Here is a 27,563-nt window from a genome sequence, read left to right as displayed (position 1 = left end):
TTGGGGATCTTTGGCAGGTGTAGAATCTTTGAAGTGCTTCAATACCTAATATCAATTGTACCATTTACGACCAAGATTATGAAGGAGCAGGTTTTAGAAATATATGAAATCTGCAAATGGATGTAGCAAATTGAAGCAATGAGGAAAGAGTATTTAAAGGGTTTATTTGTTTATTTGAAAGGAGACTGGGTAGAGAAAGGGATATAGAAGAGCAGCAAAAACAACAGTCGAGAAATGTGAGAAATAAGTAACAACTTACAAAGGCAGTTAAAGACCAAGAGAGGGCAGATCTTTTGAAAGGAGTGGAGACAACCACAGACCATAATGAAGCTGAACTGCTTCATTAATAAAGGCTGCCAGGATGTCAGAGGGAAGCCCCTTAAGAAACCCAGTGGACTCTCCATGCGGTTTACATCCAAAAAACTTGAAGTGAGAAGTTAAAGTTGCAACCGAATTGCAAATTTGTTGTGAAGTAGGGTGGGAGGTTAAAGTGAAGGGTTATAAAACTGCAATTGAATAATATTTGGGTGCAATTTATAGGCAAAAATGTGACAGAATTCAATAACTACATGCAATTAACAACCATGTAAAGCATTACAGAACTGTAAGTGATCCCTAGTGATATGTAACAGATTAATCTGTTAACCAGTTTATTACTAGTGTACTGATAATTAAGAAACATTATAGGTTCAGTTATGTCTCAAACCTGCATTCTAAACAGGCAGAGTAGCACCTAAGAGCAGATTTTGTGGCCACAGCACACAGACAACACATCTTTCCAAGCTGAACATGACTGCATTCATCTGGATGAAAGCTGGGATTTCACATATCCCTTTCTTCCTGCTGACTTTGCAAGACTCTATACACAACACCATAAATCCCATTTTTGGGGGTTGATTTTTTTTCTATTTAATAAAGATTTATGAAGTTTTATCAGATTTACAAATTCTGATTGCCATGATCTTGGCACTTCCCTTTAGGACTATAATGCTGCATGGTAACATCTTTAACTATGTAAAAAGGAATGGGATTAAAGAAAAGTTGGCAACAGACTCTGCATTCTCAGAGATGCAATACAAAAGGACAAGATGCACAAGTCCGAAATAACTACAAGAAAAATGTAGAGATGAGGCGGGAAAAATCCAGAATGAGAGGAGTTTATCACTGGAACAGATTGCCTAGATCAGTTATAGAATTCAACTTCAGTGTTATCCCTGCTTTGAGCAAGGGACTGAACTGCAAATTACTTTCCCAGGAGCCTTCCAAATGATATCATTCTCTTATTCGACATATGCCCTTTGTAAATCTGGGCACATACATCTATGTAAAAGTACTGACTGAGAAACACATGCAGTTCCACAACCTCCTCAGTTCGGTTTGCAGGATGGCAGGGAACATTTGTGTCTGTGGTGCTGTTCTTAAATTATTACACAGGTGTCTTTTAAATCTGACAAAGAAAGAAAGATCCAAAGAAACATGCCTTCCACCATGAAAAACAAATTGGACAGATTTGCACTTCTGTTTTGAGCTGGACATCCAGACCTATCTAAAACTGACAATTATTTTTGCTTCCCTTCTTACCTCTGAGCAGAAGAGATCATGTAACATTTTGCCTATACCACCCCTGAAAATTTTCCCATGAAAAGGAACTTGCCAACAACTTCAACTTGCCAACAACTTCAAATGAGACATCCTGCTACATCAAGAGGGGTAACAAGGTGAGAAAAGTGGATTTCTATTCTGGAACAGAGAGGAAAAGCAGCTCAATTTTTTTTAATTAATATTTTAATTATCATGAGCTTCAGCATGTGTCAGGCGTTCATTTATTGTTTGCCAGGTGTCTATTTACCATTTTCATGGAATCTTCCCACACACAGGAATACTCTGAGATTTGACAAAAGCCTCAGTTCATATATATTAATTTTTGACCTCAAAGCTTAACAGATGAAATCTCCCAAAGTTCTGCTGGCAGGAGTCATGCTCCCACCCCTTCCAACACTGCATATGGATAACTGAGAATGTCTGGGGCTATTGGAACAACACCAAATTTTCTCTGAATTATTTATCCTGACCCAAATGAGACTAGAGACTGGGACCAGAGCAGAAAATCTTCATTCTTCAATAACTTCCAGCAGTAACACCTATCAAACACAGAGGCAGTGGCAGAAAAGGCAGCAAGAGGGAACTGTGATTCACCAGAACACAGGGACCAGCAGAAGTGAGAGCGCCATAGAAGGTGGCACAGGTTAATGATGATCAGGGAGGAAACCAGTGTGAAATATGAAGAAGGTGTGACACCAATATGGGGTCCACAGAACAAGTCAGAAAGTGATGAGAAGGCAAAAAAGAAGACAGATTAGAAGGCAGATAAATGCTCATGGGACCATCGAATGAACTATGAGAATGATCGCTTTATTATTGGAGCAGGCTGTCCTAAGCAACTTTGCCTGAATTCAGTGTCCAGACTGCTTTAAGCAGGAGATTTAACTGAATTCCAGTCATGGAATGATCTCAATAAAGGGCAGTAACAGTCTCCTTTTAACAGGATAGATTAATTGTACAACATCTTCAGGGAAAACCACTTTCCCATATGTCACATTTGATGTAGGTTTAAACTGCAACTCTTAAGTTTTTATTTATGCTTATATTGTTCACCAAACTGCTTTGATCTGTCAAAATATGTGCTTAAGGAAGTTAACCACAACCTAAAAGGAACTTGAAAACAATACTTTGGGGTTTTTTTCTCCACTACTTCCCGGATACTAAGTAGTTAAAAAAAGGCACTGTCTGAAAGCCTTATAGTTCTCTATGGAAACACAGTATCTGATGACATTTTTCTGGAGTGAAAAAAGAAACATTGGCTGATACCTTACAAAAAGAATGAAACTTTAGCTGCAGCAGGACTAATTAATTATTTATGTAATTCAGTGTGAACACAGGACTTGAAAATTATATTTCTGTATCAATTTGCACTCATGTAAAGAGTCTTGGAATACTTGTTCACAGATTAGGTAAATTATCGAGCTGAAATCCTGTAATGTATTACCATTATAAAGCCAGGGAAAGAAAATGCACTTCAATTTTCCACATGAAATGTGTACAGATTCCCATCCATGAATACAGGTTTTATACATCACATTAATCCTTCAGTTAGTTTCTCACAGCTGAAGTGTCAAGCAGGTATACTTCACAGACAGAAAAAAAAAAAAGTTCTTTTTTTGCATAAAAAATGCATCTATGCCACCTTCACCACCAAAATTATTTTGATTCAAAGCATACTGTCAAATTCTGATTTGTCTGGGCATTAACTGTACCATGGAAAGCATTTTAAAAACTCCCAGAGGTTCTCAGTGGTTTCTTCTACTATCGGAAACCAGAAAAAAAGCAGTATTTTCTCAAAGTCATACTTTAGGTTCAAATGTCCTACTTGTATAAGCTTCATAATTACTCTTGGTTCTTAAGAAAAACAACAATAAAATTTTGAATTTATGTTTGAAATTCATTATAATATAAGGCAGGTTTAGAAATACAAAAAAACCAAATGTCTTTCTACAAAGTTTCCAAGACTAATTGAATTGCTGGCTATGGAAGTGGCATAGAAAGTCAAAGTCATTACAGAAGTATTACATTAACATCACTTTAATTCCATTTTGTTGTTATCAACACTAGAATCAAAAGTATTAGAACACAAAAACTTACCATCTCTTCATCTTAAATATCAAATTAGCACCTCTTTCTCAAATAATAACTTCGCTGTTATGAAATAATTTTTTATTTCCAAAAAATGTTTCAAACTCTCCAAAAAATAATGGCATCTTCAAATAAATATCACCAAAACAAAGAAAATCCTCAGAACTTTTAAAAATAGGAAACATTTTTTACTTTCAATTGAAAGGCATTTAATATCTTAGTATATATCTAGCCCCAACTGTATTTAATACCCAGTCGATTATTTTTTGAGTTTTCACACTCTACATCATACTACTCACTTAGCTAGCAATGTACAAAGCCACACTGTTATCTCAGTGATGTTTCAATTATTCATTTACAAATGCAATACTAGCTCTCTGTACACAAATTAAGTAACTAGGGGGCATGATCCGAAAAATGCCAATTATTTTTAGGATCCTAGCACAAAAAACATTTGAAATTAAATATGTAAGCTTATTTTTATTTATAACTTGGGGTTTTGGGGTTTTTTTACAACTTGATCTAAGATATTTTAGCCCTTTAAATTCTTTTAAATATACAGGACTGTTGGTTTGTATTTAGTCCTGAAGAAGAATGATTTACTGCTATTCATTTTTTACACCAGTACATCTTGACATTCCATGGAAATAATCTGAGCTGTCCAGCTCAAAGCATTTTCATCTGAGTGCCAAATGCTGCTTGTCACTTCTTTCCAACTTTGCCACTTGCACAAGAAATTAGCATATTTTTAGAAAGCTGAGCAGGTTACTGAACGAAACAACAAGATTTGTGCCTTGACTGCCTTTTTCCATGCTTGAATTATTTCTCTCCAAACAGGATGTATTTATTTCTCACAGACAACTCATGTCATAACAGAAAAAACCAAATGAATCCCTCCACACCTCAGTCTGCTCACAAGTGAATACTTTGGTCTGACTGATTACTCAACAGGAGTAGGGACTGTACTTTCATATGCGTCAATTTACATGTAATTTTTTTTTACTAATTACATAGGATTGTCTCTTCTCCAGAAGTGAGTAACTGAACTTGAAGGCTACCTAAGATTTTGTGCTCTTTCTAAAAAGCTTTTCTTTGACAATGGAAACTCAGTACACAACGTTTCACAGCAATTTGTGAATTTGTACATAATTAGTATCTTTCTATTTGCTGGAGTAGTTGAAGAAGCAACAAGTGAATGCAACTTTTTTTACCTAAACAAAATGCTACACCTACAGGGTGTAATAGTTAATCCACTGCAGTGTGCCTTAGAAGACTTAAAACATTAAGTTCTTGACTACCTGCACTGCTTCCCAAAACACTATATATGGCAGCATCACTATTAGAATGCTTTCCCATATAAAAAACAGAAGCAACTGTACCACAAAAATTGACTAGCTGATGTTGCTGCTAAAAATCAGAGACAATCAACCCTAAACATTTTATTGAACGCGTCAAAAGACAAAATTCCAAGTATCTATCCTATGATTCCTGTTTCATTCTTTCTTCTATCTGCCATATAAAACACTGGAACTACGCAATTCCCTTCTACAAATTTACCTATTTTTCCATGTTTTGCCAAAACAGACATCAGGAAGTCTTTCAGCTCAACTTAAAACATACAATTACATCTCATGTATCAATGGTTTTAATTTTTTAGTTACATTTATGTTACATTAAAACTGAAACTTTTCTGTACAAAGATGCTGCCCCCTCCAATTCGAACTTGCATTTTGCCTTTCCTTATGCAGCACAGACTTCTTCCCTTGGCCCACTACTCATGGCTACATCTGGCAGCATACTATGCTAAATACATTTTATTCTGCCAGCTTTATGATGTTCCTTCCTCTGGATTTGTTGCTCCTGCATTGTGGGAAACAGAAAAACAGAAACTTCCACAGGCATTAATGAGTTTAATTTACAGCCCTGGAAAGAACTTGGATTAATGTAATGACAAAGCTATACATACTTTAAGCAGAAGAATTATAAACCTAGGTTTCTACAGTTGTAAGTAAGAAAATGTATTAGGTGATATGGTGAAGGGTTTTAAGCATAGTAATGTGATTTTATAGTTTAAGTTAAGAATTTAGATGTTCTCATAGAAGTGTATGTGTGTACGTGAGCTAGAAAGCCATTGGTTGTGAAACAGACACAATGCAGTAACAAGGATCAAAGGTGATAGGTTACAGAGTCAAAACAAAATCTCATGTTAATTGCTTATTGGACCAGAAAGTTATAAATGAGGATGTAACTCTGAAACTCGTGACTTTCTCCATTATGGTGACTTGTTACTAACTCACGACCTTTGAGATTGATGCCTTGTTGATTTTCAAGTCATAAATCGTGATAATCATGATCATCCCATCTCTTGGCTAGTAAGGCACCAACAAAATAACAGTAACGACACTGCATCTTGCACTTTGTTGTACAGCAAGTTTACACAATCTCCAGTACAAATTACAAGCCCCTGCAACATGAGCTACCTGTACTTCAACATTTTAAGTATTCACATCCAGGATATAACCCTGAGTGACACAATTTCAAATGAGCGTGAACTTGAAATGATGACTCAATTCAATCTCAATGCAAAACTGAAAAGAGCATCACATTTCCTAAATAAGAAAATTATTAACAATTTCAGCAACATGAACCTCTCAGAAATTTTTTAAGACTGATAGAATGAAACAAGGATGAAAGTGCTTATTTAACTTTCTATTTGGAATAACAATGCCCTTTAAATAGACCTTTCAAAGAAATACTGAGGAAAACACAAAACTTAAATTACCTGAAGTGATACATGATGCCACTTCTGGATTAATTTCTAAAAAGTGTCATCTTAGGCAAAAAATAAATGTGTTTGTTTACATGAAAAGTCTACTGGAACTAGTGTATCATGAAAGCTACACTGGTCTAACTCAATTGTCACTCCCATTCCAGTGGAAATTTATCAGAAATAATAGCAATTTCTTTTAACATTCAGTTTATGTCACTTCCCCCTGGCTGAGGGATAATATGCCCTGCTACAGAGACAAAGCAGGACTTCTTTTTCCCTTTGTTTTCTTAATATCTAATTACAAGGGCTAATAAGAACAATACATTTTAACATCTAGATTCCAGGAATCCTTACACACAGGAAGATATTCTAGAATGTGTTTTGATCTAAAAATTCAGTTTATTTTATTACGATCAATTAAATTACTTGACTAAATATTTACATCAAATAAGAGTTCATTTACTTCATAAAATGAATTCTAGAACCATAGAATATCCTGAGTTGGAAGGGACCCAAAAGGAACAAAGTTCAGTTCTTAGCCCCACATAGCACCATCCCAAAGAAGTGCAAATGCTCCTTGAGCTCTGCCAGGCTTCGTGCTGTGACCACTGCTCTGGGGAACCCGTGCCAGTGCCCAACCAGCCTCTGGGTGAAGAACCTTTTCCTGATATCCAACCTAAACCTCCCCTGACACAGCTTCAGGCTACTCCCTCGGGTCCTGTCACTGGGCACCACAGAGAAGAGATCAGTTCCTGCCCCTCCTCTTCCCCTCACAAGGAAGTTGCAGACTGCAATGAGGTCTCCCCTCAGTCTCCTCTTCTCCAGGCTGGACAGACCAAGTGACCTCAGCCACCTCAAACTCACAATTTATGATAAAACCAGCTTGGTTCATTAAGTGAACTAACGACACACATAACTGAAGAAAAATACTTGTGGCAGCTCTCGTACTGCCTCTACAGATTGTCTTTTCCAGGATTCTCTTCCCTTTCTTTTAAAATACCATGCTGAAACTGTCTTTCGGTGATAAATTTAATTACAGAAAAAAGAGGACCCTTCGTTCCAAAAAACCACTGATCTAAGAAAGAATTTAGGAATAACTGAAGCCATAGTCTGAGATGGAGATTTAAACTTTTGACAGAAATCTTTTAATTCCTAAATCCTTATGTGCTGAAAAAGTTGTCAGCCTGCCATCCCTGCTGATTTACCAGTCCCTCAATGCCTTTTCTCTCTTACACGGAATTCATCTCTGATTAAGTAGTATCTCACAACAGAAATCTCTGAAAAGAAACAGCGAAGGAAGCATCACATTTGCCACTTGGAATAGACACTGATCATGGAATCATCTTGATTACCTCCAAATCCCAATAATCTGTTGCAATTACATAGCATATTACATGACTATTATCCACACAGTGGGTAAGAGAACAGCAGTGATTATAATTTTTTTAATGGTATTCTCAAATAATCCTCCCAAAGCAAAGGTATTAAAGACCCACAGGGGTCTAGAGGCTTGCGGTTTAAAAGTTCATACCCATTACAAAGTAGCTCTCCACTACAGAGAAAGAAAAATAATCTATGTTAAAAAAAATACTTTAAAACCTCGTTTTTCCCTATCAGACACTACAATTAACAACAAAGCATGAGACAATCCATGTAATCCAACAGCAATTAACCAGGATATACAGCAAAGTACTGCGTGGTAAAAATGATTAAATGAACATGAGAACTTGAGTGAAGGCCAGGGTTTGGATATAGCAAAGTTCTTACACAAAACTTGCCACAAAAGAAAAGATACTGCCATAGTTGGAATTAAGTGCTGCTTTCCAGAAGAGCACTTTCCCCAGTAGCTGCTGCTTTCCAGAAGACTCCAAACATAGGAGAACACACAAAAATAATATTCTGTTTTCTGTATGGGCATCAGTAAGCTTTGTATTTACTTTGTATTAAATTTTCTCTAATCCAAAATGTGTACATACAGATTACTTTTCCAACAGAGTGCAAAATTCAGTATGTATTCTGGTGGTGTTAATCTTAACATTATTACTTTTTTTTTTTTAACATGTAGAAATACTTCTAAGTATCTCCCAAGTCTATGAAGTTTAGTATTCACGGGATACAACATTTTGTCAAGCCTTGAAAAAAAAAGTATTAATTACTATGTTCTTCGTATTTTATAAAAATAGCTTTAATTGTTCATACTTTCCTAATGAGGAGTTTTTATTCCTCTTTGTAATAAGAGGAAGTGCACTTTACTTTGTACTGCCCAAATCTGAACCCCTAAATGAGTATAGAAACAACATATACTTGCATTTTACATTCATTTCAGGTTATCTAATTTAAAGAAATTTGCTACCATCTGTGGCATCCTGATGAAGAACAAGTAGTTCTACCAACTGGATGACAGCAGGGAGAAAGGGGAAAATTATTTTATTTCTTTTTCGGAGGCAGTTACTTAGTGTAGACTATCACAAATAGTGTAAGATAACTTGAGTATCAGATGCAGTTGACTTTCAACATAATAATGTTTCTACTGTAAAATGAAACTAATGAATAAATGCTACTTTTTTCCATTTGGATTAAATGTAGTTGGCAGCTTAACATTCAGACACATGCAAATGGATAAGGATAGTTGACCAGAACATTAAAGAGGAGTAGTTCTACTTAAAACATACTTCTGACAAAGCAAAAATTCACACCTTCTTATCTTTTCAAAATTATTATTACCAATGACATTTTTCATTGTCAGATGAAGACATTGTCTTTTTGCAAATTCTCTTTTACATATTAAAGAGAGCACTTCTGTTCCATTATTAGTCACAAAGTCGGTTTGCTGAATAATTTCCTTTGTTTGCAAGACTGCCACAACAATAGAAAGAAAGGAACATCTTGCAAAAGAAAAAAATGGCTTAAAAATAATTTTTAAACATCAGTGCAACTCAGCCCTTACTCGGATACTCAATCTACATTTCCATGAATTAAACACAAAACACACTGCTGAGTTGGAAGTATCACTTTGCACTACTTCAAAAATAAACAAGTGAAAAATGCTGGGTGAAAGAGACCTAAAAATAATACGGCCATATATTTTCTCCTTTAATGTCACTTACATGTCAAACAGTGAATACACAGCAGAATATATTAAAGAGGAGTTTCTTCAGTTATAGCTCAATATCGTAAACACTCATCAGAAATCTGTCTTGTTTGTACAAACAGAACCTGAAACAGCCTTAATTAAAACATTACCAAATCTAACAACAGCTAATTCCAAGTTAGACTTGCAGCTGCACTACACAGCTAAAAAAGATACGTTTTTTTCAAGTCTGACCTCAAGTTCCCTGAGTTCTTTTATGTCCATAGCAAATAACCAAAGGAACAACTTAACACAAATCTCTGGACCCCCTCAAAAACAGCTGGATACTAGGAAGATACCCAGCAAGAAAACGAACTGCTAGCTGAGTAGTTTCAGAAAAACTCCTGTCACCTTCTGCTGTCAAAAACAAAGCAGGACTCTTTTTTCCCTAGCCAGGCCTTCAATTTATACTGTCAGACACTGAATAAGTGTGTGTACACAAACTTGCATTAAATAATAGAACTAAACAAGAAGTTAATTTATAATAAAAGCAAGAATCTATTTTTCCTTTTTTCCAGATTTCAACAATGTGTAAATATAAAACTGCACAAACAGTTCAACTACTTAACTATGTTAAACATAGCAGACAAAAATTTCAGTGCTTCCCTAATAGCTGATCATACATATTTAAAGTTCTTTTTGATAGCTGGGAAGTGACTTGTTCAGTATTTTTTAGCTATTAGATGTTATATAACAGCCACAAAATACTCACATTTTCAGGACACACACTCCCTATATTTACGCATTTAGAAGAAGCCTCTTTAAAAATACGTAAGAATTAGTTTTAAAGCTTTTCCAGAAAAGCCTATCAGTCTCCTAACTCCTGATCAGCTCTTTGCAGATTCTTCTCAAAAATGTATGAATCTGTTAAAAGGAAATCAAATAACAAAACCCTATAAAAGTAACACAATCCTTCTTGTGCAGCCTAGGAGGGGACCCACCACCATCTCTCTTGGGCAACTACAAAACTGAAACAACATTAATGTCACACGGGAGGAGGCCTGTGCCAGACAATGCTACATCTTTGGGTAGCAAATCTGAGTCCTGTATCGATACCATATTGGGATCACATTCCCAGTAGAACTGATATAATCTCAGTTATTCAATGAACATTATAACCGGTACTTGCAAACCTTTGAGTCTATGGTTTTAACTAATCTGAGAAATACAAAACCTAAAAAAACATGGAAAGTGAGGTTTCAAGTTATTTTCATTTTTACAGCTGAATAATCTTAGAGCAGACAATTGCTTTTTAAGGCTTCAGTTTTGCTTTTACAGCTATGCCTTCAACTACAGCTAAGAAGTTTTCATTATGTTATTTGAGCTAAATGATGTAGTCACACACAGCTTTGAAGACCCTTCTGGTCCCTTTACACGTCATCATCTCACACTCCAAGGTTCCTATTTTCCTAGCAAAAAAATGAAAGGACAGGCAACAAAAAGACAATTTAAGAATGTGTTACTTTGCTAACTAGAAAGAAAAATTAACCACCAGCAACAGTTGTCCTTCAAGTCATATTATCCCCATATAAATTGTAATTACATTCCATCACTTGAAACCGGAAAGTTTTGCCATGTATTATTCATAGAAAACACATGCTTGCTTGCATGCTTACTTTTCCCTTTTCCCTATTCAGTACAGGAAAAACAAGATGGAACATTGCTGTTTATCCTGTTAGTTGCTTCTCAACAACCATGTATTTGGAAGGACTGTAAGAAAGCTGGACAGACAAGCAAAGCACAAGTGTACACTGGAAGAACTCCAGTTACTTAATGCAGGCTCTTTACTACTAATGTTTCTTCCAGGGGTTCCACATGGGCACTCCAACTCCAGTCACAGGGCAGTCACAGTTACCCACCACCCCTGGCAGAAAGCACGAGAGGCTTTCAGGCAAATAGCAAATAGAGAACCATTTTGTCAAACACCACATGCTCTCAAAGCTTCACAGACAATATTTGATGTAAATGAGGGAGTGGATGAATGCCAGGAGTGCTGGAGTGTACTCTCCTGGTGCCACAGTCACACAGACACCAGAGTAAAAGGAGAAGGGCACCCTGCAACCTTACCCAGCACCAGACAAGACTGCAGGGAATTACCCATGTGTCAATGTGAACATTTAATCTGTCCCTTCAACTTCTGCAGTGAGCTCACAGATGAGAAAACAGCTTGGCTTTCAGGGCACAGCCAAGAGATGGGACACTCCATCCTGTATAAGCTTGACATGAGCACTCAGTGATATTAAGGACAAAGCTGGAAGGTCTGATTTGACCAGCTCGAGACTGCTGGCAGCCAGGAATTCTCAGCTTGGAAATGCCTTCCTATTCTGAGGATGTCAGTAGAGATCTCGAGTCTGCACTCTCATCCTGGCAAGCAAGCAGGGCTGGACAACTGGCAAATAAAATAATCCTTAGGAGCCTGGCCTTGGTCAGACAATAAAAGCATCTTGAATGTGCATCAGATGATGTAAAGTCTTAGATAAAGTAACTAAAACTCTACATGACTGGAAGATTTGCAGTACAATGGCAGGCATCTTCTGCTTTAAAGGTACACATCGAGTAGGGAGCGAAGACAGACAAGAATGAACCAAACCCATGCGCTACAAGGAGAAATTTATCGGTAACATAGGGACACACAAGGTTAGACTATACATGGAAACTCACGTGAACTAAAAAGGAACCCAACATAATGCAAGTATAAACGGCACTAAGAGGATATTTCTCTTTTAATCACACTTACCCTTAGGCTAATTTATAACCACCAAAGCTAAAACACAGGTTCCACGCTACTGTTATTTAATTTACTGTATCAATGGCTAACAGAGTTCAGAATTCAATGCTCAAATATAACACAGAATCTTAAAAGCAAAACAACAAAAACATCTTTTCAATTTAACTTCCCAGCAATTAACATTAAAACCATACAGCACTGTCTCCAAGAATGCAGAAAAATTGTTTTTCCTAAAATCAGTACAGCATCCTAAAATAAATAAGGATTAGCAAGATTAACAGCTTTTGAAACTTTATCAGAAGGCTTTCTGAAATTCCAACGAGTTTCACAATTCAGAAAGATAAACAGGACCTATTACAGAAGGAATACAGAGCACTGTATGTGCCAACTTATCCATCAATGGAAAAACAGAGACAGAAATAAAAAGAAAAAATTCACCTCCCCTCCAAAATGAGAAAGAATTTTAAAAAAAGGAAGATCTAAATGATTCAGAGTTTAGAAAAGTGGAAAAAATCTTAATTACGGTACCGTCAAACCACATACAACACTCAATAATTCTTTAAATAGCTATTTGAAAAAGATAACTTGTGATCATAAAGCTATTTCGACCTTAACTGGTAGACTTAATTCTGAGGTTAGGCAATATTAAATAAATGTTTCAATAAACACAAATGATTTTACCAAAATGTCTCAGTGAATGCAACGGAAACTAAGAAGACAAACAAAATTTCTTCCCACAGAGTATGATGTGGTTTGACAATACTATTAAGCCAGTCTAACACTAAGTTGTTGTCAAAACTGTCTTGCAGCCTTACTCCTCTCCCACCACACTTTCCTACTCCTTCCCTTTGAAAGCACTGAGACTCTTCTGACCTAACCAAGACTCAATTCAAGGGACTAATCCTTGAAGAAACTATTTTGTTTTTATTAACTTTCAGATGAGAAGACAGAGGTTCAACAGCAATGCTGGAGGAAGCAGCATAGGGCTGCCAAAAGGAACAGAAAACAGAACTGTATCCAGTCTTTAAAACAGCTGAGCTGTTCTGTCGAGCTCCAACTTCAGCCACTGTAGCTCAGCTTTAAGCTGTACCAGCTCTCTCCAGAGCACAGCTCTGCTCTGTGCTCTGTCAGTTGCTCGTCTCAGTATTGTTACAGCTGTTTTCAAAGAAGTTTGAGTCATTAGGATCTCACCTGGAATCAGAGGCAGAGATTGCCTGTTCATTACATCAGTTTTTTTAAACATCCTCACAACTTTCTATTGCTACTAAAAATTATATAATCCAAGAAAATGTCTCATTGGATAAAGCAAAGATCAAAGTTTTTGTGGTTACCCATCACAGCTGAACAACATTAACAAATTCCATGTAACTTCGTGAATATTGGAGGAACACGTTTTTCCCTCTTGTGAAAAATCAAGTTTTATTTTATAATTTCACTATTTTTTCCTATTGACATTGTCAGCATCAAAGGATTCTGCAACACAAAGATGCAACACTAAGATCCACAAAAGGTCAGATCATAACACTGGGCAGGAGATTTCTCACCAGGACTATTCACAAGCTGAGGAGTTCACTTTCACAAATCATTGCTTACCTTTTCTAATGCAGATCAGTTCATGTACACCACAAGTTCGTTCTCCACCTGTGAGGAAATACATCATTAGAAAACAGTAACAAATAAAATGGATTTTGTTTCTTAATAAGGTTTATAAACAGTGTAAAAGAAAGTTCCAAAATTCCTTCATTTAATAAAAATGCAGAAGATTGACTCAACAGATTTTCAAATTATACATTAAATCCTTTGGAGAAAACAATAAATGTACCTTTGGCTTAATATTGCTAATGGTGGTACAGTTTGAAGAGCTTTATACTGAATTTATACAGATAAAATTACAAAAGCAAGCACCTTAACTGAAGCCACAGCAATGTTTCCCACGTATAAAACAAAATTTCCTGTTTGGAGGGAACTACCCTATAGAATGCTATCTACAGAAGAATTGTCAAAATATCAAAAATATTTGCAATATAAAGAATGCCAAAATAATATTATGATTACCCACCATGGTAAAAAAAAACAAAACAAAACCAAAAACAAACAAACAAACACAACAAAAAAAACCCTATTAACAAAGGCTTGGTTTACCTAGAATTTCTCCTTTAGATATTTTTTAAATTTAAAAAATCAGCTGTACAGAACTTTAGATATTTATTATTTATTATAATTAGATAGATATTTATTTGAGAATAATAAAATTGTTGCTAGAAATACTACATTTTTGTTTACATTTTAATGTTGGGATTACTGCTCGTAAACAAAATACTAACACATAATATCTAAACTAAAAAATATTCTGGAATTATATGCCCCGTGATCAAACCTTAAAATTCCAAATTACATCATGCTATGGCTTCTCTTAAGCACACCCTAACCCACTCAGCCTTTTTCCACTGACAACAAAGGAGTGCATGGATGTGAATACAGAATTGAGGGGAGCTGCCTGGGTTTTCATACCCAGTTCTCTGCAATCTCATGAAAATACAAAACAGGGTTCCAAAGCCTCACAAAACACCTATTTTGCATGTATTACTCACTCCTGGGCTCCAAACACTTCAAAACGTACTAAAACAAGCTTTAGGTAACAAAATTCTTCCCATCTCAAAAATATGGAAATGCATTATATAGCACTTATTACTCTCCTGCATTCCATAATAAATTAATTATGACATACAATACAGCATGTAATGATATCAAACAATACTTAAAACTCTTAACCGGTAACACTACCAGATGGTACTGTAAAGCTTTAAGAAAATATCTGTATTTCTACTTAAATTTACACTTTAAAGAAATAACTGTAGGAAATCCATATATTGGAGGGAGAAAGGATAAAAGGGATCAAATAAATGGAATAAAACATAACTCTTCTAAAAAAAAATTAAATGTCTGTGAAAGTAAAAAGAATCCTCATTTTATGTCAACATACTCAGAAATATGAAATACAAGCTTCAAATATACTCTTGAATGGGAAATCAAGTACCAGTGAGTCTGAGGAAACCAGGAGTTTTGTGGAGTCATCACCCTTACAAAATCCAGTTGTAATAGCAATATAATTCCCTCTTTTCAGTGCATTTTAGAAGCTGGGCAAAATCATTTTCATTCAGAAAGCATTTTGGAAGGAAAACATAAGAAAACTAAATTAAAAATATAATCCGCTTTTAAAATAACAGGGCATTAAAAACAAACAAACAAACCCCAAAACCAGACAGAGGGGGAAGATTGCAATCTTCTTTAAAGTCATTGCAATCATCTTCAGGGTATAAAAGACAAACCAGAAGAGTGGCTGAAAGCCTTATCCCTAGAATTTTTCCCCTGTTAGTTTTAAATTCAGCAGTGAAGAAAAAATAAAAATTACAGATGCCAGACAGTTAAAAATAAAGATCTCATATTTGTGAGGAAACAACAGAGAGCAACTCTATTGGAAAGACCTGAAATTTTATCCTCAATTGACCTGGACAGATTCTTCTTTTCCCCTGTGGTCCTCAAAACTGTGGAACTAATACATTATTCACACCTTGCTTTTATTCATGGATTAACAGATAAACCCAAGTTTTTCCATGTTTCCAACTCCCAAGAATTCTCTCAGCTTTTAATAAACTAGTTACTGAAAGAAACCAAATTGAAAATATGGAAACATTTTGCATGACAGCAAGATGCCAACCATTAATTTAGCAGTTCAGTCTGAAAACAGTGGGTTTGTGTTGGTTAGCCCATAAATCCCAACGGTTCAGAGGCATGACACATTTAAATGTTATTCTTTAAATACTATTTTTAGGTAATTTATCATAGTATAGTGTTAGTTCACTAACAATGTTATGGTTAATTAAAATTTAAGCTCGATTTAGACACAAATTATTATTAGTTCCATTTCATCTTGACTATGAACACGATCTCCTACTTAAGATTTTAAGGTTTTAAGTGAGTTTGCATATAAAACTACATCATACTCTGTCCAAAATGTAATCTAAGAACAGAAACAAACCCACTTGGGTACAAAGAGCTTTTCATAATATCAGACAATGGAAGTAAAATGAAAAATAATGAAAGATCAAGTAATTTTAGAACTGCACATTCAACAAACCATTTTCATTTTCTTGAGCAAGAACCACCTAGTGGTCCTAAAAATCTAAGTCACTCAAACATTTAACACAAACAGAATGGCCAGATGTTTTCCAGAGGCAGCTGAAACATCTGATGAAGTTTAATTTTCTCAATTTAGGACAAAGGTTTTGTCCTAAACTGAGAAAACTGAAGTCTCTATTTGCCGAGATGACTAAGGCAGCAAAAAGATGAAAACATGTACATCAAAGAAGATGAATGCTGAATTTTGTATTAACTGAAAATTTTGTGTCTTTCTAAACTAGTACAACTCAAAATTCAAAGTTCTACTGTAGTAGGAGTTTAGCTGGAACTTCACCACCAGATGCCGATAACAATTGTCTAGGAAACGTAGCACAGGCATTACCATAGAGTGATTCAGGTCGGGAATCAATGACATCTGGTGCTCTCAAAGACTTCAGAGCAGGAACAGGACCAGCATTACAGAAAGTTCCTCCGAGCCTCAACCAACCACATCCTGCAACGACCACAACTCCGAGACCTCTCCGGGCACCAGTGGTCCTCAGGGGGAAGGTGTCATCCCTGTCACTGCGAGCACTTCTAGAACCTTAGAGCCAGCCAGGACTCCCCTTGATGTAGCTCCCACCCACTGCCACACATGCTTTCACTCGGCAGCTTAAGAACCCATCTCCACCTCTCAGACTCCCTTGTAAAGTGAAAAGCTGCTGTAAGAGTGCCAGTCAGGTCTCCCCAGACTACACAAATGTATTTCCTAAGCCTCTCCTAATGTGCCAGGTACTCTAAGTTCCCTCCCAGCTTAGTGGCAGTCTTCTGAGGTCTCCCCAGCTTGTCAGCCTCTCATACTGGATTCACACAGCTGGATACAGGCCACAGACACGTGGCTGGTCTGTGTTCAGCTTGCTGTTCACCAGGATCCTCAGGGGCTTTTGTTCAGAGGTACTCCTGGCCAGCCTGTCTGCAGTTGGTAGCACAGGGCTTGGACTTCATCTGTCCTTGTGGAAGTTTCTGAGGTTCCTTCAGCCCACTCTGAGCTTGCTGAGCACGCAGGTAGCAGCCCTTCCCTCCAGCTTATTAACTACTCCCTCCCTGGCATCATCCATAAACTCAACCACCAACAAACATGGCACACAGTCCCAGTTCCAGCAGCAAAAATGTGATGCAACTTAGGCTGGTGCGTATAAAATCCATTATTCTTCAGTTCATCAACAAATCCATGTTCGTAGCTGCAGCAGAACATTATACTGTATCACAAAAGCCTTTTGTCAGCGGGTATAATTTTTCAGATGCACTTTTTACATGATAAATTACTTTCCTGCTGAGAATTGTTTTTTAATTAGCATTTTCATAAGTTTGGACCACATTCAACCAACGTTTTCTTAACATTTTATTCAACAATAGACAACTATTTTTTCCCTTGGCAAACCCACGACATTCCAATGCAGAACGACAACACTGAGCAGGTTGAGTAGCAGGAACAGGGTGCTACAATGTAGAAACATAAAATAGGATACAAGTGATAAAGCCTAACACAATGCTAATGTTATCACGTGTAAGCATGAGGAAACACTACTGCTTCTGCTAGGAATGCAAGAGACTCAGGAAACCCATTCTTATGCTAAGCGTTTCATACGACATGCTACAAATTTATTTTAAAAGACAACTATGATGAAAGACTTCTGGGTCCCATATACCAACTAATCTACTTTAAAAACTGCCTCACACCATGAACTGAATACAAGGAAGAATGTGGGTTTAGATGATCAGACAGCTAACTGTAATGGAAAATAAACAAAGCTGAAGACTTTCGTGCAACAGCAACTCTACAGCTGCCATCAGTGTTTTTCCCTGAAGAGGTTACATACTATCATTAGCCCATCCTAGCCCATGGTGTAAAATCACCTCTGCATTCCTTTAGCATCCTTTTTTACAAGTTTAGTCTACAGATAACAGTGCATATGTAGAAATGGAAATGTTTAAAGTTGAATGCTTAGAACTAGTCAAAAAGCAAACTAAAAAGCAAAGAACATCTGAATTTATAAGGAAAGAGACAGCAAGCTAAAAAGATATATTTGCTATTTTATATACTTATTTATATGTCTACATCTTTTACGTTTTGTGCCATTTTGGTCTCCTCTTGATCCCACAACCTCCAAGAATAAAACAGAATCACAGAAGACACAGAGAAAGAAAAAAAAAGCCAATGAAAGTGGTTAAAACACAAAAGGTTTCTCTATGAGGGGTGACTTAATAGACTAAGACACTTGGACCTGAAAAAAACCCAACAGATGGTGGATGTAAACAGGTGAATATAGAACAATTATTCACTGTCTAACACACTAATAAGAGAAATAACTATCAGACTAAATTATCAGCAGACATGTCCAAGACCAGAAGTTTTCAAGAGTAAAAGTAAGAAATTTATGTTCTGATTTTATAATACAAACTCCTACTGTAAAGACTGTATTCCTTACTAGCACCATTTAAAAAGACCCCTATCTAGTAATTTATTACCCTAAGGATACATCATCTACCTGTCCTAAGAATATTCTGGGTTTTGTTATCCAACCATAAAAGTAGTGACAAACATTAGTACGTTTTTTCAGGGGAAATAATTTCTTTTTAATTATATTTGTAATCGACAGAACCAATGACACTGATCAATGAAGTAGCAGTGACAGTTGATCAAGAACAGCATAGCCATTTCTGTTTCTCAAACAAGTTTTGCACCCAATCCTACCCACACTGGAATAAATGGAAGCATCTATGTGGACTGAAAGTAGCCAAAAAGAGATGGATTTTCTAAGCTAAGCCATAAAGTAGAGAGGTTATTTGGGACCTTCTCCCCTCATCATGAAAATAATACTAACTCTGCTTCCAGAATGACCAGAAACTTCCCTTTCCCTACACTTCTGACAACTGAAATATAATTAGCACTAAAAAAAATATTATTAAGTTCTTTATTTCACCTTGCTCTCAGTCAAGTACTTCCTCAGATAAGTCTTACTAGTGGAAACGAAGAAATACAGTAAATATAACTAGCAATGGAAACATCCAGTAGAAATGGTTTGAATCTGACCTAAAACCTATAATTTTTTTTTTTTTTTTACTAAAAATAGAAAGAAAACCAGCAGCTACAAAATAACTTCACTGAAAATGACAAAAAGATTAAACACACATTGCCAAGCAATGTACAATGCTATCAAATGTCCAGGAAATAACAGAAATGTCAACAACAAAAGCTGACAACAAAAAAAGGACAAAAAATTAGTATGACTTAGCAAATTCCTACAGTTTTTAATTAACACCACTAATCACTACTCTAGAGCAAAGTTTCACAAGAGAAAGTAAGCTGAAAAACATTTCTTCTTTTAAAATGACTCTATGATCTATGGAGAATAATACTCATAGAAATAGTATCAAATATTTCAGATAATGCAGTAAGTTTGTGATACAAAGGGAAATTACTACAAAGAATTTGTATTGCAAAAGATTCCACTTAGTAGGAAAACTGCTTCTTTTAGCCTACAGAAGTACCTGTAAGATGTGTCAGTCATACTGAATTTACCCCTTTTCACATCAAAGATTATTCTCCTCTGCAGAATGGGACCTATTAGTTCACAAACTCAACACTAATTTGCTGTCTTTGAATTAACTTTCAAAATTCTCCCAGAATTTCTCCTTCTTACTCTACAAACAGATTTACACAGTAATCAGGAAACACCTCCCATCTCCAAGAGTGAAATGCACAAAAATTAGGAGGTTCAGTGATTAATTGCTGACTTGAAATCCACTTCAACTTTTACATGCAACATGGGCCCTCGGACTTACGCAGTTCAAAACCTGACAATATTCAGGAAAACATTTGAGAGTATCAGCTGTGAAACCCTTGCATCATTCACTACAAAAGCTGGAAGAGGTATAACTGAATTAGGTCAAAGAGAAAATAAGGCCTAATGGTTAAAACAGTTGAAAGTTCTCTGGAAGACAGCAAAACTCCGTTTTCTTAGAGGTTCCCTGTATTTTGATGGCAATATGAGCGAACATTTTTAATCAGGTAGTGACTGTGTGTTTACTTTCCTGCATGCTCATCTTGAACACCAAGAATTCCAATTTGCAAAAGTGCTAAGCAATAAAAATTAAGAGAACTTGAGAAAAATTTCACTCTGAACACATCAACTGTTCTTATATTAAGTATGATAGCTTCATCTCAGCCCACGGGGAACTTGTCAAAAAGAAGTCTGTAAAACATGAGAGGTTAGGTGGGGTTTTTAAAAAGAGGTAGCCCCCTTTGTTATCTAAAAGACAAGAGACCTACCAGCTTTCTTCATTTCAATAGATTCAACACTACAGAGATGATGGTGTAAGACAAATCCAACCCAGAAACTGGTGATTTTGCCTATGGCATAGGGTTTCACTGTCATCAGCAAATAATGCAGGAAATCATCCTCACAATGACAATACCATGCAACACTCACTGAACAGTTTCCACAACAAACACTGAATAAGCATAAGACAGCATTAAACCAATTGCGTGTGTGGCTGATCCAATATGATACCGTGACATGTGATACACCACACATTTGACAAATGTGTTTAAAAGTGGGCCTAAGTACAAAATATGTCTTCTTATATTTAGGCTTCATTAAATACTGATGCTGCTGCTCAACCCCTGCCCTGGCTGCACCAACTTGGATTCAGAAGCACTACTGTCATTTCAAGTCAGCACTAACTTGAGGATCTCCATGTCACCTTACACCCTTCTAGTACACACTGCAGTGACACCTGAATAGCCCAGGTAACTGGGAAGTCAAGATAAAACTGTTCCCCAGGCCAGATTCAACCTACAGACTACACATGATACTCCTACTTAAGCTCTGTAAGCAGCTCATTGCTCTGTTGTTTCCTTTTCTAGATTCTGGAAATGTGCAACTAGGCATAGTTTTCATGTGACCTGTATGAAGCAGTGTTCTAAATACTCTCCCTTTTTGTATCCATAAACAAAAAGCAGGTTCATTCCATAATTCTTGTCTTTGTTTCACAAGGAAATGAGGGTTATATAATTAAACAGTTCATTTCCTGCCTCATCCTTGTATTGTTTACAAATTCTCTGGCTAATTTAAGACAAAATTGTCAGAAAGTTTTAAGAACCTAATTTAATGTTTCATAAAAATCAGCAGTCAAATACAACACAAACACAGGCCCCACCAAACACTAGGACAGCCCACCAGCCAATAAACCCCTGCACAGCACACATAGGTGCAGCTGCCTGCTCCAAACCAAACAGCTGGAAGATGGGGAGAAAGAAGGGGACAATCTTCTGAGAAACCTCAGAGAGATCAGGACACTTCACAGACACTCGGGAACAAAATGATCAAAAAGGTACGTACTTGGCAAAGACCTTGACCTCGACATCAAAGCGTTAAACTGACAGGAACACAAGGGGAAAACAGGGGAAGCCATACTCATTAGTCTCATTACTCTAGCAGTAACTTACTAGATGACAACACCTCACTGTAATTCTTTCATCTCTACTGGATTCCTTTTACCTGTATAGCTCATTACTCTCTTTAATACTAATTCTCATTTCTTAGCACTAAACTCCTCACAATGGAAACCATATGAAAGAGTTTAAAATCACAACGATTTAGCTCAGTCTGAAAAGGTTCATCTCCAGATGTATTCCCATCCTTGAGAAATGTAAACTTGTATAGCCTGTGCTAGATTACAGCATGTTCAAGTGTGGCCCAAAAATCTGATAAAAGTAGATTCATGAGGATATACAAGACACACAGTTCTGCCTTTGTTTATAGAACATTCCATCTGTGACCTCTATCATTTCTTTGCCCCCCTCCCTGCAATGCAACATGTTTTCCATTGCTAGCTCCTCACCCAGACCTCGCCTCTCTTAAGGCAGGCACTAAAGCTTTGCTATTGCTCAAAGGAGGAGAGGTAGCATAGAGAAATGAAATTAATGCTGCCGTTGATGCCACGAAGATTTTTGCCTTTTCTTTTATACCCGTTATACCTTTTTACAGCTTCTGTATTCCTAGTGCTTTTTGCCTACATTCTTAGACTTGTTTGTTAAGCTAAGAGACTAAACATTTTAGAAGCTTCATAGCTAGGGATCAGTGTGCCCCAGACCCCAAGGTCCTCTCCAGAACACATTCTGTAAACCAAGATAGAACCATCCAGGGGAAGGTTCCTTGGGGAGGGGGGGCTCACTTGAACCTCTCATTGGGGAATCTTTGATAGATATGCTAATTAGTAAAGCCTATAATGTTATACCCAATGTTGGGGGGGACCCACGGGAGAAGAGAGACACAGAGATACAGGGAAAGACTCGGTGGGGTACATCTCGATGCATATGACCTGGACGTGTACACCTAAGGATCCTTAAGAATAAATACCAAGGTAAAATCCCTTTTCCCCTTCTAACCGTGTATGCCTCTTGATTTTAAGACCAGGAAAAGGCATCACCATGAGGAACAGTGGTGCTGAAGGATTCTCAGAAGTCACTCCTCAACTTTCTTCCCCCCTCCCAGCAAACTGCAACAAGACCCCAGGCTTGGGCACCAGTAGATGGGAAGATTTTAATCTCAGACTGCCCACAAGTCTGGTTTTATGACTGCTTTCAGTTTGGCCCCTACTCTCTACCATATCTGACAGCTCCCCATTCTGATACTCTCCGTATTAATCCTCCCCTATGAAAAAGTGGAAATATTAAGCAATAAATAACCTTGCATCATAAAACAGAGCTCCTAGTAAATACTAATTGTGTTTTGGAAGATAACTACACAGAAATAAGAACTGCAAATACAGTTATTTAAACGCACTGAAGCCAGAACTTTTCCAATAGAGTTGTTCTCTGTTGTTTCCTCACAAATCTGAGATTGCCTGACCTATGCAAATCATAACTTGGTGTCTTTATAAAGAAATACAAAGAGAACATGCTTTAACATGACATGAACTTTCTAAAGAAAAAAGATGTAACAGTTCCTGCAATCACTGGATTAGAGCTTTGAACCTGGTCACATGAAGAATACTTGTGTTTTAAACGTCTGTCAGTGAGCATAACAAAGCATTGACATTGACCAAAAGGGTCACTGGCCATGGCCAGTGGCACCCTGGTTCTCTGTAACACTTGATACAAAAAGCCTCACTTTTACAAAAACTTTGGGCTTTAGTGTTAGAACCACTGGAAGCTGGTATGCTGACAAAGTGACACTGGAAATGGTACTTTTCCATTCCAGATTTTTAAAAACAGCCAAAAGCAGCTAACGGATTCTATATTAATTTGAGCTCTTTTTCGTTTTAGGCACTCTTCACATCTATGTCCTGCCTGAAGGAGTTTTGAACTATTTTATATTTATTCTTCAAAGAGAAGTTCTCAATCTTGCTTATTTTCTCTGCCTCTACCCCAAAAAAAAAAAACAAAAAAACAAAAAAACAAAAAAAAAAAAAAAACAAAAAAAAAAAAAAAAAAAACAACAAAAAAAAACCCAAAAAAAAAAACCTGGCCAAATGCAGTGTCCTTAAAACTGAACAAAGTATTTTCTCTGTTTACTTAAATACATTTACAAATTTACTTTGACACAATGAAAATTCTGCATTTTGACCGTTTAGACTAGAAATCCATGGTTTGATGCTGCCTTCAAGAGCTTATATTCAATCCAATCAAACTCATATCTTTAAACACTGCTGGCCAGAACACCGTACTGCTAAAAAGCACAGTCAAGGCAAGGTACTGTTGCACAAACAGGAGGGAGAGATCATCAAGATAAGGAATAAAAATTGTAACACCTACCAACAACTCTACAGCAATCAGCTAGTCAGTTGAAAACAAAGAGGAGGCATGTCTGCTACAGGCTACAGCAGAAAAATGCATTGCATTTGCTGTCTTCAGGAAGAGCCCTAAATCAAAACCTAGCAGACCACTTTAATGATTGGAATTTTTTTTAATCCCACCTCACATTTAAATGTAAACTGTGCACCCAATTTTCTCAAGAGCTGAAGTCCCATTTTGGATATTTCACATAAGCATCTACCAGACAGTTGAGCTATTTCTGAAGTCTGGCCATAATGAGAAGTGTTGCATTCTTTTCAAAGGCTAGATTGCTTTATTCATTCATGACTATTTGCTTTAACTTTTAAGAAGTAATACCCTAAATCCTCTGAAAATATTACACATGAATTTCGCATATTGTGAATATTTTCAGATCTAACAGATCCTCACAGACTTCTGGGATAATGCTGCTTAAAATGAAAACAGAGACAGATTTTGAAGGATAATTTTTTTTTTTCTGAGCTTGAGTTATGTAAAATGTCCAGCCCCAGCAGAATTTTTTGCTATCTTCTTGATAATATTAAGAGGACTTTTCAGCAGAAAAGAACCCAGCCAACACAAAGCTGGCCAGCCCAGACTCCTGGTGTGCACAGCTTCCAAGACAGGGTGAACACGCAGCTTTGCTTGAGCAGTGCAACTTCTCCTTACAGAGGCCTGAATTACTAATCCAGGGAAACTGACAGCAGAGAAGCATCCCACATGCGAAGCAAACCAGAACAGTTTGTTTCCCACACACACACACACTGCTTTCCTAAATCCTTTAAGTTATAACAACAGATGCTTTCAGAAAGAAACACCTCGGCCGAGCAAGCTGCATACCTTAGGTCCTTGTCTGCCTAGAAATAAAGTTCTGTTTGGTTTGTTTTTTTTTTTTAAAGGCTTTCTAACGAGGTGTAAAATTACTCGCAGAGTCGAGAGGAGAGGTTTCAAAGCAAAGCTCAGAAGCCCTGCCTTTGAAGATGAGCATCTCCAAACAAACCCAACAAGTGTCTAGTACATCTCGCTCCTTTGTTGTTGTTGTTTCTAAGTGATGACTAGAAAGATCTGCGGACAGCAGCTCCGGTGCCGCCTGTTAGCTCCCAGGAACCGGCGGAGAGCAGGGAGCATCCCTCGCCTGGGGACTCAGTTTTCAGAGACTCCGGGGCCAGGAGAGTGACAACGAGTTTTAGAGCAGTTGGCAAAGTCCCTGCGGCGAGGGCGGGCACGGCTGCGCACCTCCGGCACCGACACTCCCGGCCCGGGTGCGGGGGGCCCCGGCGGTCCGGGACCCGGCGGCGGGCAGGGGCGGCAGAGCCCGGCCCGGGGGGCTGCGCCGCCCGCCTCCGCCTCCCCGCCGTCCCGAGCAAGGGCGGCTCACGGCACGGGAGGATGGATGGCTCCGTCCTCCTCGGGTCCCCTCCGCGGCGCCCACGGGCGCACGCCCGGCATCCCCGGGGCAAGCGGCGGCGGAGGAGGAGGAGGAGGAGGAAGGATGCCGGCCACTGTGCCAGGGATTTATTTACCCCGCCCGGCTCCTGGGCACGGAGACGGGAGGAGGGAGCACCACACTCACCTCTCCCCCGTCATCAAAGAGCCCTAGCACCGTAGCCCCCGCAGCCGGGCCGAGGGGGACGGGGAGCAGAGGAGGCGCTCCCCCGCCGCCCTCCTCGGCTGGGGTCCCGCTCGGCTTCGGTGCGCCCCCACCTCCCGCCGCGGTGGGAGCCCTCCCTCCCGCCGGAGCCGCCCCTCTCCCCGTGCCCGGGGGAGGAGAGGGAGAGGAGGGGGCTGGGGGAGGGGAGCGGTTCGGGGCGACAGAGAGGAGCCCGTTATTGGCCTACTTACCATCAATCGCCATGATCCCCGGCGGGGTGGGCCGTACCAAGCGGAGGGAGCGCACGCAGGAGAGGCGCTGCCGGGCGCCGCGGCTGCCAGGCGGGAGCGGCGGGAGGGGCGGGGCGGGAGGGGAGCGGGGCGGGGCCGGGGCGCGTCACTCCCCCGCCGCCGCCGCCGCCCGGCCCCGCCCGGCCCCGCCCGCCGCGGGCAGCCCTCAGCCGGCAGCCCTCAGCCGGCAGCCCTCAGCGTCCTACGGCCGGGGGCGAAGGGTGCTCGCCGAGGGAAGCTCCGCCGCTTTCCACGGATCTCTTCCCTGCGTTTCCTTCCCAAAGCGAGTGGCTGAAATAAAACCCAAAGCTCTGAGGGCACGAAGTGTCAGCAAAGCCGTGCTTCACAAAATACCCTGAGCTGGAAGGAACCCAAAAGGATCATCGAGTCCGAGTCCTGGCCCTGCACAAGACACACCAAGAGTCAAACCATGTGCCTGAGAGCATTGTCCAAAAGCTTTCTGAGCTCTGCCAGGCTTCGTGCTGTGACCACTGCTCTGGGGAACCCGTGCCAGTGCCCAACCAGCCTCCGGGTGAAGAGCCTTTTCCTGATAACCAACCTAAACCTCCCCTGACACAGCTTCAGGCTACTCCCTTGGGTCCTGTCACTGGGCACCACAAGGAAGACACCACTGCCTGCCCCTCCTCTTCCCCTCACGAGGGAACTGTAGACTGCAATGAGGTCTTCCCTCAGTCTCCTCCAGGCTGAACAGACCAAGTGACCTCAGCCACTCACAGGTTTATGATAAAACCGGCTTGGTTCATTAAATTAACTAATTACGTCCATAACTGCACAAAACTGCTTGTGGCAACTCTAGTACTGCCTCTACAGATTGTCTTTTCCAGGATTCTTTTCCCTTTCTTTTAAAATACCATGCTGAAACTGTCCTTGGGAGATAAAATTAAAGGAAATGGATTCTCCCGCTCTATTCCACTCTCATGAGAACACATCTAGAATACCACATCCAGCTCTGGGGCCACCAACATAAGAAGGCTGGGGACTTGTTGGAGCAGGTCAAGAGGTGTTGGAACCTCTGTTGCTACTCCTTCCTCTGTCCCACCTGCCACAGGTTCTTCCTCTCCCTTCCATGCCCTTTCCTCAGCTCTCTTGCACTTGTACCAGCCTCTCTTTCCCTAGAGTTCTGTAGTTGTTGTCCCAGCCAGGACATCCTTCTACAATCTCTTCCTTGCCTGCCAGAAGTGGCAAAAGGATCATCACAGTGAGCAAAGAGGACAGGGTTTTGCGAGGCCCTGCAGCATTTACCACAAGGATCCAGAAGGACATCTGAGCCAAACCATGCATGGCTCCTGCTACTAAGAGGGAAAATAGCCAAGCAGATTGCTTGTATTATGGATTTCATATTGTAATCTTTTACAGGATGTAGGATGTACATAAAACTCTGTTA

The 27,563-nt window shown here is 38.8% G+C and overlaps 1 protein-coding gene across 3 annotated transcripts in view; it reads right to left on the bottom strand.

Annotated features, from left to right (window-relative positions):
- Positions 1-26,224, bottom strand: part of SYT14 (synaptotagmin 14) — an 89,124-nt gene extending 62,900 nt beyond the window's left edge. For all 3 annotated transcript variants that reach the window (XM_032102898.1, XM_032102899.1, XM_032102900.1), the window contains exons 1-2: positions 26,120-26,224; positions 13,912-13,959 (exon numbers count right to left, since the gene is read on the bottom strand). In XM_032102898.1, the coding sequence (XP_031958789.1) occupies positions 13,912-13,959; positions 26,120-26,132 (61 nt within the window). In that variant the 5' untranslated portion in view covers positions 26,133-26,224. The remainder of the gene's footprint in view (positions 1-13,911; positions 13,960-26,119) is intronic.
- Positions 26,225-27,563: the final 1,339 nt, after the last annotated feature.

This window comes from Corvus moneduloides, chromosome 3 (genome assembly GCF_009650955.1).
Source record: "Corvus moneduloides isolate bCorMon1 chromosome 3, bCorMon1.pri, whole genome shotgun sequence".
In the NCBI taxonomy this organism is placed as follows: Eukaryota; Metazoa; Chordata; class Aves; order Passeriformes; family Corvidae; genus Corvus; species Corvus moneduloides.
Note: the sequence above shows the minus strand (reverse complement) of the source record. Positions and strands in the feature narration are given on the sequence as shown.